The 13,121-nt window shown below is 43.0% G+C and overlaps 1 protein-coding gene across 3 annotated transcripts in view; it reads right to left on the bottom strand.

Moving 5' to 3' along the window:
* Positions 1–3,244: 3,244 nt before the first annotated feature.
* SYT9 (synaptotagmin 9) overlaps positions 3,245–13,121 on the bottom strand; it is a 387,121-nt gene continuing 377,244 nt past the window's right edge. For all 3 annotated transcript variants that reach the window (XM_061380522.1, XM_061380521.1, XM_061380520.1), the window contains one exon: positions 3,245–5,439. In XM_061380522.1, coding sequence (XP_061236506.1) covers positions 5,431–5,439 — 9 coding nt within the window. In that variant the 3' untranslated portion in view covers positions 3,245–5,430. The remainder of the gene's footprint in view (positions 5,440–13,121) is intronic.

Genomic DNA, 13,121 nt, shown 5'->3' on the forward strand with positions numbered 1-13,121 from the left:
CTTTTATCATTTAGAATCAAAATTTGAATTTTCAAAAATATTTTTAAAATGGATAAAAATGATACCATGCATTGTAAACTATAAGATGTATTATCATCAATAATCTTCATATTGATAAATAGTTTTTAAAAAATTATCTGGCAATGCTTATCCATTTCACAGAGAAGTCTATCTTATGATGGACTTTGGAGAGGCAGCATCAATGAGTTAGGGCAACAGCCTCTGTGGCCCAGGTCTCTCTGGCCTCTTATCTACCAGGAGGAGGTACATGAGAATTCATCAGCTGGCCTGTGGATGAGATGGGGGACCCTGATGCCATTGAAACTTAGCCAAAGTATGGGACTTCAGGGCTGGCTCTTGATCCTCTGAGGCATTCTTCAATCTTGATCATTATTCCTTCCCGTGCCCAGAGCTCCTGGACACAGCAAGAAGACATTAGGGAGTGAGGGGAGAGAAGTGATCATACTGCGGGTTTAATTTTACAGCCTGTAAGTCCAGGGAACCTAAGCAGCAGGTGACAAGTCAGCCTCTTGAGTGGTAGAAGTGGGCTCTGCCATTGTCCCTGAAGAGCCGTGATCTGTTCACGGGAAACTCTGTACTGACATCATCAACAGTGGAGGCAGGTGCGTGGCACTGACTGAGCTTCCTTCGCCTCACATCTGGGCTTAGCGGAGAGGACCAGGGCTCATCTTCCACAGCTCACAGTGTAACAGCAACCCTCTTTTTTCCCCCTATTTTCCTTGGAGTTCTCTACAGGTCTCCCCTGGGATATTTCCTCAACTGCAGGGGTGATTTTTCTGATTACTGTCTTTCCTGGGCTTTACTATTTCACTTTCTCCATGCAGGTCAGCCTATTTGATATGCAGTTGAACAGAAGATAGAGTAGCTTGTGCTACAATGGTAGGGCTCCACTCTTCTGTGCCTCTTCTTTGGAAAGGGCATCTCAGAGACACTAGCATTCTCTGAACACTGCCCATGACTATTCTCTGGCTGAGAAGATAAGGTGCCAAGCAGTACCTTTGTGGTGGGCATCACTGGATCTGCAGTTAAGAAAGTGCCTAAGGTGGTTGTTAAAAGACAGTGAGGGGTTAATGGCCTCTCTTGGGCCCTAAGAATTGAAGGGGGAAGAGACTTGGAAGGCCCTGTCAGTGAGAAAACTAGAGACTCAGAGAAGGCTCACTGGCCACTCAGCCTCTCGTTGTGCTCAGGAATCTAGTGTATGAGAGATATTTTTCACAGGGATCTAGAATGGGACAGTAAAGCAAGTGTCCATCCTCTCTGGCTTGAGTGTGGGTGGCATTCTAGGACCCTCCCAGGCTGGACACTCTCATAACCCTCAGTGACCATCAGAGCAATGGTGGCCACGGGCAGCTAAATGGGCTGCAGAATTCTCAGGATCCACATACAAGTCGCAGACATTGTTTTTGGCCATACACGCATCCACAGTAACATCCTTTTCTCAGTTCATTAAGCCGTTTCTATAACTTTGCAAGTTCTGGCAAGGTGGCTGAGTTAGGAGGAGCCCAGGGTGGAGGGAAGAGCAGTGGACTGACCCTGATTACTCCATACAGCAGGACCGCTGCAGGAGAGGGAGGGGCGGAGTGGAGAAGGCACCGCGGCAACAGTAGCCACGTGAGGACCTCGTGCCAGGGGACAACTGGCAGAGGGATGCTTAGACTAGATTTGATAAGTTCCCTCTTTCCTACCTTCAGTGATTCTCTCTGAAGTCTTAAGAAAAGGGGCAAACAACCTCTGCTCATATACTTTGCATTTTCATTTCTAAGTATGTTCCCAAGCACGGGAACGTCTTGTTTGCACTTTTACTTTGGCAGTAAAGATGAGGGGGAAAAAGCATTCCACTCAAGCTCTTGAACAATCACTAGAATTACAATCTTCCTCCAGGCTTTCTTATGACATTATAAACTGTTTCAGTCACAACTATTCACTTTTCTTCGGCTTATGCTTTCTTGAAGTATTCATGGATAGCCCTTCCCCTTCTCCTCTGCCCCTTATTACACCCGCTTCACACATGTTAACTAATGCATGTGTTTTTAAAGTGACAGCAATCCAGGAATCCCTCCCCCTCCAGTCCTATCCCCACTATCTCCAAAGTGGCACTGATGAGCCACGCTTTCTGGTATTTCCTTCTTTGGTAATTCCTTTCTATTGAATCTAGGCTGGCCCTATGACTTGCTCTTGACCCATAGTCTGTGGTGGGAATGACCCTGTGTTACTTCTGAGGTTATTTAGAAGAGCCTTGCAACATCTCCTGGGACGTTGCCACATTGACTCTGGGAGAAGCCAGCCACTCCGTAACAAGTCTGATTGCCTCAAGACCTCCATGTTGTGAGGAAGCACAAGCTAACCACGTGGAGAGACTATGTGCAGAGAGGCGCCCAATCAGCCTTCAGCTGTTCTTGCTGTCCCAATGGAGGAGCCGCACATGGATGCAGAGTCCACTAAGGACATCCTGCCCAGTCTGGCATTCAGATGATACCAGTCTCAGCTGCCATCTGATAGCAACCCCGAGACTCCAAGAGCGAGCAATCACCTAACCTCTGCTAACCCACAGAATCATGAAAGATAATGACTTGCTATTTAAACCACTAAGCTTTGAAGTGCTTTGCTGTGCAGCAATAGATACTTGGAACACCCACCATCGTAGGACAGGATGGCCATGAAGATAACCAGGCATTTTCCATATCTATCTTTTGTCAGTCTCGTTGACGTAAGTATGAGAGTATGCCTTTCTTCTCTTCATATGAAATGTAGTTCCACCAATGGCCATGAGGGCTAAATCATTCCATTTAGAGTCATGACTATTGGGAGCATTTTGAAAATATCCACACTGTAGAAATAGTCCTTTCCCTCCCCTCCATTATTTCTCCCCTCGTCACGCACCAGTGTACTTCCTGGATATCACATTGTCTGTGAAATGTGCCCAGTTCACTGGCTGCAACGATGCTTTTGCAGCAACAGGCATCCAAGGCAGGTTTCCTTGAAGACAAAGCCAGTGAGAGGAATGGGCTCAGAATCAGGGCCGGGTGGCAGAGGGAGACACTGGGTTTCTCCTCATCTCTTGGAACCAGCTTTTCTGAAGGTCTGTTCCAAAGATCCAACCAGGGTGTATCCCTTTCCGCTGACATTACCATATTTTTTTTTTCAAGATGATACTTTAATTTCCTTCTCTATTCTGGAAAAGACAATGGAGACTCCCCTTCCCCCCGAGTTCAATGAAACAAGGTTGGAATTTTTCAAAAGGAACATTTACTAGGAAACTAAAGGGAAACCAAACAGAATACAAGAGAACAGAGGCAGAGTTGCAGATGGGCTCAGGGAGTTCAAATTTATAACCAGCCTCTGGCCACAGCTGGACTGCTAGGCAAAGCTTTCCAGATACAAGCCACTTGCCTGCTGGCCCCTATTAAAGTCACCTTCTATTTCATACCAGCAAGCCAGTGGCATACTCAGCCCTCGAGGCAGGAAGATCTTGAGAGCAGGGGAACAATAGGCTCAGCTACCCCAGGATTTCCTACAAAGGCTCCCCATTCCAAGGACAAGTCAAAGCTTATTGGGATGGCTGCCTGATATCTACTGGGGCCAGTCTGGTTTCTCTGGGACCACCTTTCTGGGCTCATCTGCCAGGATCTAGAGATAATATTTCTGCTGACTATCTTGCTGGCACTAGTCCTTCATGCTTTGGTTCTAAACACTGGTATGATGGAAGATGTCTGAATGTGGAGGAATAGGCAGAGGGGAACCTTGGGCAAAGAAACTGAATTCTTCTCATGTCAGCAGACATAGGCAGAACCCTGGGTTCCCTGTCAATTTTCGAGGCTGAAAGCAAATCAGAGATGGAAATGGAATACACAGGCTGGGGAACATGTGAAGCTGGAACGTAGTAACACTGCCTCATACAACCAAAGATCTCCATCCTTTTAAGATTTGACATCAAGGTAGTTTCTTGTACCAGGCAGCCTTGGCAACAAGAACTTTCTGAAGACCTGCCTAGTCCGTGCTTCTACCCAGTTAATCCTGTATGGAAGTGTTAATTCAAATGAAGATAACGAGTTTCCCAGGAAGGTAAACTACAGCCCAACTATGGATTCTTTTGCAGAGAGACTGTATGAAAGAGAAATGCTACCTTGGAGAAATGGTGCAAATGTATGGGCGGGATACCTCACACCAATGTTGGGGAACAGAGGATTACTAGGTAACACCCCCAGCCTCAGGGCATGCTGAGACCTTTGGTTTCATTTGTATAGAAGCAGAAGTGGGTTGGCTGATGTGGTCACAAAGGAAGCTGAGTAATGGATGTGATACCCGGGGAGAGCCCTTGACCTTCACTCTAGTAGGTACTTCCATTCCCCAAGTGCTATGAATGTGATATATGTATCTGGAAAGGAAAGGAAACCTGTCTGTGGTTGCCCAAGGCTATGCCTCTGGGCTGTTGCATATGGAAATACCCAGAAGGCACTCAGGCCAAGAAGGCCCCCAAAGCTGTGCCTTCAATCAGGGACCAGCTGTGTCATTTCTTCACGAACTCAGCTCACTCAATGGTACATCTGTTTCTGAGGCTCTTCCCTCAGAAGACAAATGTACCTGGGAAAGGGTATTTCAGATGCCTATGCCATTGAGATGCATGCCTCTCTAACAGGGATGACAATGAACTTTCATTCTACTTGCCAATACCAGTTGAAAGGAAGTGGCTGCTGGCTATTCTGAAAACAGTGCTGGGGATTCTGACTCTGGGTTTAGCAGAAGAGAGGGCCACAATTAACTGGTACTCACTGCCACAGACAAGGGAGTAGGCAGTGAATTTGCTGTGAACTAGACCGCTTTGCACTCGATTTTTTCCAGGGTAACGGCCTGCTTATCCTATTACTCTCCTGGGGCTATTCTTTGCAAAGCTGGAGTACTTCTTGGGTGAAATTATTTTCTGGAGATAGTTATTAGCTCAGTAGTAGTCCAGTGTGAATTAGATCTGCTGCCTACTTAGCACCTGGATAGATTTTAAGATACTCTGTCGTTCCAGGGCCTTCAAGCAAAACACCATGTCAGAGTGACACTGCCGGGGCAGCTGCTGTGAACCCCTCACCAAGGGCCCCGTGTTAATCATTGCGAGTCCTGGCACTAGGTGCTTTAGTACTCTCACTGTGTCAGGCGGTTCTTCCTCAGTCCAGTCTTGATTCTTGGCCAGAAGAGATGTGCTTCCCCTACAGCACACCACCTTAGGCCACCTGAAGATGGCTGGACCATCCACGTTCAGCAAACCCAACCTGGAAAGAGGGCCAGTTATTGCTGTGTTTACAGCTGAGCATTTGGTCACTAGAGTCATCTGGATGTTGTTGGATGGGAAAAGTTACTGAAGATCTCTGTAAGATGGTGGTCTTATTGGGTTCTTGACATAAGTGGTCCTCTTACCCACAGTCATCGTTTCTGTAGGAAAAAGAAACAAAAAGAATGCTTTGGTTTTCATTCATATAAATATATTTTATTTCAGTTTTCTCTTTTTAATTGAAGTACAGTTGATTTAGAATGTTGTCTTCATTTTTGCTAAACAGCAAAGCTGTTCTGTTACACATTCTTTTTAAAGTGTTCTTTTCCATTATGGTTTATCATAGGACACTGAATATAGTTCTCTGTGCTATACAGTAGGAGTCTGTTGTTTATCCACCCTATATAGAAAAGTTTACATCTGCTAACCTCAACCTCCCACTCCACCCCTCTCCCAACCCCACCAGCCTGTCCTCCCTGTCTTGGCAACCATCAGTCTGTTCTCTATGTCCATGATTCTATTTCACAGATTGATTCATTTGTGTCATATTTTAGATTCCACATATAAGTGGCATCACATATTTGTCTTTCTGACTTACCTTACTTAATATGATAATATGAGAACATGGAGTCGTTCTCCATGTTGCTGCCAATGGCATTACTGCATTCTTTTTTTAAAGCTGAGTAGTATTCCACTGCATATATGTGCCATGTCTTGTTCTTTTTTTACTTTATTTTTTGTTTAATTCTGTTTTTGGGTATAGCCAGTTAACAATGTTTTAGATTTCAGATGAATAGCAAAGGGACTTATCCATATATATGTATGTATCCAGTGCTTCCCCAAACTTTCCTCCCATCCAGGCTGCCACATAACAAGAGCTCTATGTGCTGTGCAGTAGTTCCTGGTTGGTTATCCATTTTAAATAGTGTGTACCTACCCATCCCCAACCCCCTAACTATCCCTCTTCTGCCCCCCAGCAACCATAAGTTTGTTTTCTAAGTCTGTGAGTCTCTTTATGTTTTGTAACCAAGTTCATTTGTATCAATTTTTTTTTTTTTTTTACCATACATAAGGGAAGTCATATGATATATGTTCTTCTTTGCCTGACTTACTTCACTCAGTATGACAATCTCTAGGTCCAGCATTATTTTATTCTTTTTTATGGTCAAGTAATATTCCATTGTATATATGTACCACATCTTCTTTACCCATTCATCTGTTGATGGACGTTTAGGCTGCTTCCATGTCTTTGCTATTGTGAATGGTGCTACTATGAACACAGGAGTGCATGTATATATTTGAATTAGAGATCTGTCTGGATAAACGCCCAGAAGTGGGATTGCTGGACCATATGTTAGTTCTTTTTTTAGTTTTCTTGAGGAGACTCCATACGGTTTTTTTACAATGGCTACATCAACTTACACTCCCACCAACAGTGAAAGACGATTACTTTCTCTCCACATCCTCTCCAGCATCTGTTATTTGTAGACTTTTTAATGATGGCCCTTCTGACTGTTAGGAGGTGGTTGCTGCTGCTGCTAAGTCACTTCAGTCATGTCCGACTCTGTGCGACCCCATAGACAGCAGCCCACCAGGTTCTGCCATCCCTGGGATTCTCCAGGCAAGAACACTGGACTGGGTTGCCATTTCCTTCTCCAATGCATGAAAGTGAAAAGTGAAAGTGAAGTCACTCAGTCGTGTCCGACTCTTGGCGACCCCATGGAGTGCAGCCTACCAGGCTCCTCCGTCCATGGGATTTTCCAGGCAACAGTACTGGAGTGGGTTGCCATTGTGCTACCTCATTGTAATTTTGATTTGCATTTTTTAATAATTAACAATGTTAAGCATCTTTTCATGTGCCTATTGGCCTTTGGAGAAATGTCTATTTAGTTCTTCTGTCCACTTTTTGATTGGATTGTTTGGTTTTTTGTTGTTGAGTTACATGAGCTGTATATTTGGAAATTAAGACTTTGTTGGTCACATTGTTTGCAGATATTCTCTCCCATTCTATACACTGTCTTTCCTTTTTTTTTTTTTTTTGTCTGTGGTTTCCTTTGCTGTGCAAAAGCTTGTAATTTTGATTAGGTCACATCTGTTTATTTTTGTTTTTATTTCTACTGCCTTGGTTGACTGACCTAAGAAAACTTTTATGATTTTTGTCAGAGAATGTTTTGTGTATGATCTCTTCTAGGTATTTTATGGTATCAGGCCTTATATTTATGTCGTTAAGCCATTTTGAATCCAGACAATACTGCAAAGCCACAGTAATCAAAACAGCATGGTATTTACACAAAAACAGACATATGAGTAAATGGAACAGAATAGAGAGCCCAGAAATATTAATAAACCCACACACCTATGCTCAGTTAATCTTTGACAAAGGAAGCAAGAATATACAAGGTGAATATACAACTGTAGCCCACCATGCTCCTCTGTCTATGGGATTTTCCAGGCAAGAGTACTGGAGTGGGTTGCCATTTCCTTCTCCAGAGGATCTTCCCAACCCAGGGATTGAACCCAGGTCTCCCGCATTGTAAGCAAGGCGCTTTACCATCTGAGCCACCAGGGCAGTCACACACCTATGCTCAGTTAATCTTTGACAAAGGAGGCAAGAATATACAAAGTGAAAAAAACACTTTTTAGCAAGTGATGTTTGGAAAATTGAAAGCACATAAGTCAATGAAGTTAGAATACACCCTCTCACCATACACAAAAATATTTCCTTTATTTTTTAAATTGAAGTATAGTTTATTTATAATGTTTCAAATATATAGCAAAATGATTCAGTTATGCATATTTATATATGTTCTTTTTCAGATTTTTTTCCATTATAGGTTATTATAATTGAATATAGTTCCCTGTGCTAATAGTAGTTCCTTGTTTATATATGCTAGCGTGTATCTGTTCATTCCAAATTCCCAGTTTATCCCTCTCCCCTTTCCCTTTGGTAACCATGTTTGTCTTCTATGTCTGTCATCCATATGTTTTTAATGTGTATCAGACAAGTGCCAGGCTCTGTGACAGATTCTGTTGATAGAGATACCATGAGGAAGACACATATCCTGCTTTCAAAGAGCTCACAGTGGGAGATATTACAACATGAGAAGCTGAACAACAGAGATATGTGTAAAATGTGTAGGAGCAAAGAGGAGAGAAGAGCTAACTTTGAGGGGACTGAGGTCTATAGAGAGGACCATAAGGATGTCTTGAGCTGGGCCATTTTGGCTGAAGAGGAGGTCATCAGGAGTGAAAGAGGGAAGGCCACTGTGGGCAGAGGAAAGAGCCTGTGCAGAGGCAGGAAATGGCATTGAAGGAACTATCAGAATGTGGTGTGAGGAGTGGAGTAGGAGAAATTAAGAAGACTGGGGAGCAGAGGGTCTGTGTGGGGTGACATACCTTCCCTGTTCTCAAGCTGTGAGGATGGGCTCTTTGACTGGAGCCCCAGACTTAAGAGTAGGAGGAACTCTTGTGAGTCACACTCAGCCGAGCATTCAACTTAATTTAAACTCAGGGCATCTTCCAATACAGTCTAAGAGTATTAATGCTGCAGTTACAGAGAGAAAGAAAACTGCAGTTACTTCCATGGACACAGCAATAACAAAAATCAAACATGTAAACCATAGGAGAGCTGCAAACATTCTCAAACTGGAATGTCTGGAGTGCATTTCAAAGATCAAATGTTCATGTGTGAGGCCATCAGAGAAGGTAACACAAGCCAGAGGGTACCCGGAAGAAGGAAAACGAGTCTGTCTCTGACCTTTGGCTCTGAAGTGTGTGCATGGTGTGGGCATACCCATACCCCTGGGAAAGGATATTATTCTCTGGATAAGGAGGAAAATGTGAATGGATACTTCCCCTATATTGTGATTCAAATACAACAAAAGTTCCCAGATACTCTGGAGCACCCTCCAATTGGCTCTACTTCCCAACCCACCATCCACATTAGGTGCTGGTTCCCAAAAGCCCTTTTGTCAGCTGTGAGACTCATACCTGCAGGGCAGCTTGCCAGTTCCTGAATCTTTTCTTATCAGGAAGGCAAGCCATCAACAGGCTCAGGCCCACCAATGAATGCCATGTGGTCTGGAATTAGTGTGCTGATATTAGCCAGGGCGGCCACATGCCTTCAGTTTTTGATTAACTATAGTGATATGAACTTTACAAACCCTTAAAAGAACCGTCTGAAGCTCTTTACTGAAGGATACAGGGATGTAGAGAGATTAATTTTCCCAAAGTCATGTTATCAGAGCTGGAATTTGATCCCAAGACTTCTAACTAGTTTAAGCTTCACAGTATTTACAATACCCAAGACATAGAAGGAACATAAATGTCCATCAACAGATGAATGGATAAAGAAGATGTGATACACACACAGGAATACAACTTGACCAAAAAAAAAAAGATTGAAATAATGCCATTTTCAGCAACATAGAGGACTCAGAGATTATCATACTAAGTGCATGTTCACAAAGATAAATACAAGATATCACTTATATGTAGAATCTAAAATATGACACAAATGAATTGATCTACAAAACAGAAACAGACTCACAGACACAGAAACAAAGGAAAGGGGGTTAGAGAGGGATAAATTAGGAGTTTGGGATTCGCAGATACAAACTACTGTACATAAAATAGAGAAGAATAAGGTCCTACTATATAGCACAGGGAACTATGTTCAATATCCAACAATAAACCATAAGGGAAAAGAATATGAAGAATATATATAAACTGAATCACTTTACTATACACCAAAAAAACACAACATTGTAAATCAACTACACAAATTAAAAATCTTTTAAAATGAAATTAAATAAAAAGTGGAAGCTTTAGCAATTGCATAATTTCTAAGTGCACTGTACAAGTTCAGTCTATACATCTGAGCTTCCGTCTTGGTTTTCTAGACACTCTGAACCTAGCCAGATGGGGCAATTTTAAGAAACCCTAGTCCAAGATAGTAGCATGCAGCAGGTGCTGTATTCCACTTACAGCTTCCCACCTTCTTATTCCATTTCTCTGGATTGCCCTGGCCAGTGGCCTGCATATGTATCTCACTTGTCCCTTCAGTTCTCGATCCCATCCTTCCCCATTATGACCTTAGTTTCATTTCTTCATCTGCCGAGTCCCTTCAGACTGCTTTGGGTAGAGCTCTTCCTAAACATTCAGCCTCTTGGACTACTTTTGCATCTGGTTTGTTGCCTAAGGCATGTATAGAGGGCTGGGCTATGACCTCAGCCCATTTTTTTTACCAGTCCCCATACCCAGGAATACTACCAGCAGAGGCCATGCTGCCAATGGCCAAATCACAGCACAGCTCCAAGATGACCTCTTTAGCTGGGCTTTGGTCACTTGGTGAATTTTGTTATGTGACTCAAGCTCAGCCCCTGGGAATACTGCGGAGGGCCCTACTGGTCTACCCCTTCTTCAGCTGGGTGAATTTTCTGGGTCCTGATCCTGCCTGATCTCAGCATCCTTGTTTCCCTACTCTGAACAGTGCCACTAAGTCCCCAGAGTGCCAGCCCACAAGATGAAGTCTGCCAGCCCACAAGACGAAGGGATAAAGAAGTTTCAACACATTTGGTGGAGGGGTATGGGCACTTCTACCAGGAATCTTAGCATTTTTTTCTTCAAAAAGAGAACAAATGAAAAATAGACAAATACATGAAATAATCATTACAGCTGAATATTTTTAACACAATCTGCTCAGAAACTGACTGATTAAATATAAAATTTTGAGTATGCCATGGGTGGATTGTGCTGTGGCTCAGTTCCTTTTGTCTGTGCTGTGGAAGACTTGAAAAACTCAACCAATGTCAAACAAACAAACAAACAAAAAAAACCCAAAAAGCAAATAATACTTTTCTAAACACTTATAACCTAATAAGTGGTTACTTAGCCAAGATTTCTAATAAATGAGGTATGAGGAAAGATTTTTCTACAGTTTAGAAGAGCACTGACCCAGCAGGGGTGGTGGTGGGATGGGGTGGTGGAGACTGTGGCATCCAGACCAGAGACAGCAGTGATGGTTCGAGCTCTGGTGGCCATGAGGCTGTGTGGCTGGTTTCAGTGCCGGTGTCAGGACCAGGGGGCAGAAGAAAAGCAGCGTCCTTGTTATCAGGCAGTACCAGGTGTTTAGAAGGTATTAGGAACTTCAGTAGCATCAACAGGAAGTGGTGGTTACAGTCTTATCTGAACAGAGGGGATTTTAAGCAAATTCAATTGTCCTGAGACATATGGATTTGATTTGAATGAAATTGAATTGAAACCAAAGATGAGAACTGTCCCAATGAAAACTGTAATGTGAAGTGACATTTCGATCACAAAAATGACAGCTGATGTGAGTCAGGCCATTGAGACTGACCCCAAATTAAGAACATGAAAAGATTGAGTGGATCATTAGATAATATCTGCCTGTGAATTGGAAAATGGGTTTTGATTACAGGAAGTATCTAAGGGCTTTGAAATAGGAAGCCTGTTGAAAATTGAAGTGACTCATTACATGATTCAATCTTATTGTACTTAAAACTGTTAAACTTGTACTTTAAAATTTTATTTAAAAAGCATAAAAATCTTGGGATTTTGCTTCTTATTTATTACTTAACACAGATCTGCAAATATATGAAGAAACACCATCCCCTGCCCGCTTAAAATCTGAGTCTTCCCTTTTCAATTTCCCCAAGGAGGGCTGTCTTCACTTTCCTTTGCCTCTTGAAGAATCAGCATGTTAAAGAAAGTGTGAAGGTAACTGCATTTCCAGCCAGGTGTGTGTGTATGCGTGTTAGTTGCTCAGTCGTGTCCAACACTTTGCAACTGGAGCCTGCCGGGCTCCTCTGTCCATGGAATCTCCAGGCAAGAATATTGGAGTGGGTTGCTATTTCCTTCTTCAGGGGATCTTCCCAACCCAGGGATCAAACCCAGCCAGGTGACTGGGGCCAAAAACAGAAAACGGAAGCATCCACTTGGGTATTAATTACTATTTATTGAGCACTCAAGCACCCTGCTTTGCCCTAAGAGATTTGCAAACCTTATCTCGTTCAGTCCTTGCCTTGACCCTCTGTGATAGATGTTAAATTGCTTTTTTTTTTTCTTACAAAGGTAACTGAGTCTGAGAAAAGCCAAACAACAACAAAGGTTGTAAATGGCAGAGCCAGGATCTGCCATCATATGTGTATGGATCCAAATGTGTGCTCTTAGGTCCTGTGCCCGGGACAGCAAATTATGACACCTTGAATGCCAACTCCATTATGGTGCCCTTCTAAAAAGGAATCTCTGTTCAGAAAGGAATTCTGAACAGTCCAGAGTTCGTAGGAAAGTGTTAAGATCCACTGTCAAGTCAACCTTGAAGGGAAGGCGGTGAATGGTGACATGTGTGACATACAGGCTGTTACTAAGAGGGATTCATCAGAAAAAAGAAGCCAGGGCTATAAGTGTGGCGTTGTTCAAAAGATAAGAAGACCGTTGTCATGGCTTTTCAGATGAAGGGGCAAGTTAGGGAACTGCTGCAAGGAAAAACTTATTCCAGTTGATGAAGAGGACTTTTGGGGTTGGTTACTCCAAGTTTACATTCAGTACATTTATTCTTAATTTGTCCCACAAGCATTTACTGAGCACCAGGCACTAGAAAAACAAAGATGACCAATACACACCCTTCTCTTGAAGAGCTCACAGTTGTCAGTAGATGACTTGAGAACTAAGGCTGATGAGAAAGAAAAGGGAAAGTAAATGAAGTCTCATCAAGAAGCTCATTTGTAACTGCTAAGTGGTACACGCCTGTGTATGTGTGTGTGCATGTGTGTGCACTGGGAGCTCCATCTACTCAAATCAGAGAAGGAAGAAAAAAGTTATG

This window comes from Bos javanicus, chromosome 15, assembly GCF_032452875.1.
Source record: "Bos javanicus breed banteng chromosome 15, ARS-OSU_banteng_1.0, whole genome shotgun sequence".
NCBI lineage: Eukaryota > Metazoa > Chordata > Mammalia > Artiodactyla > Bovidae > Bos > Bos javanicus.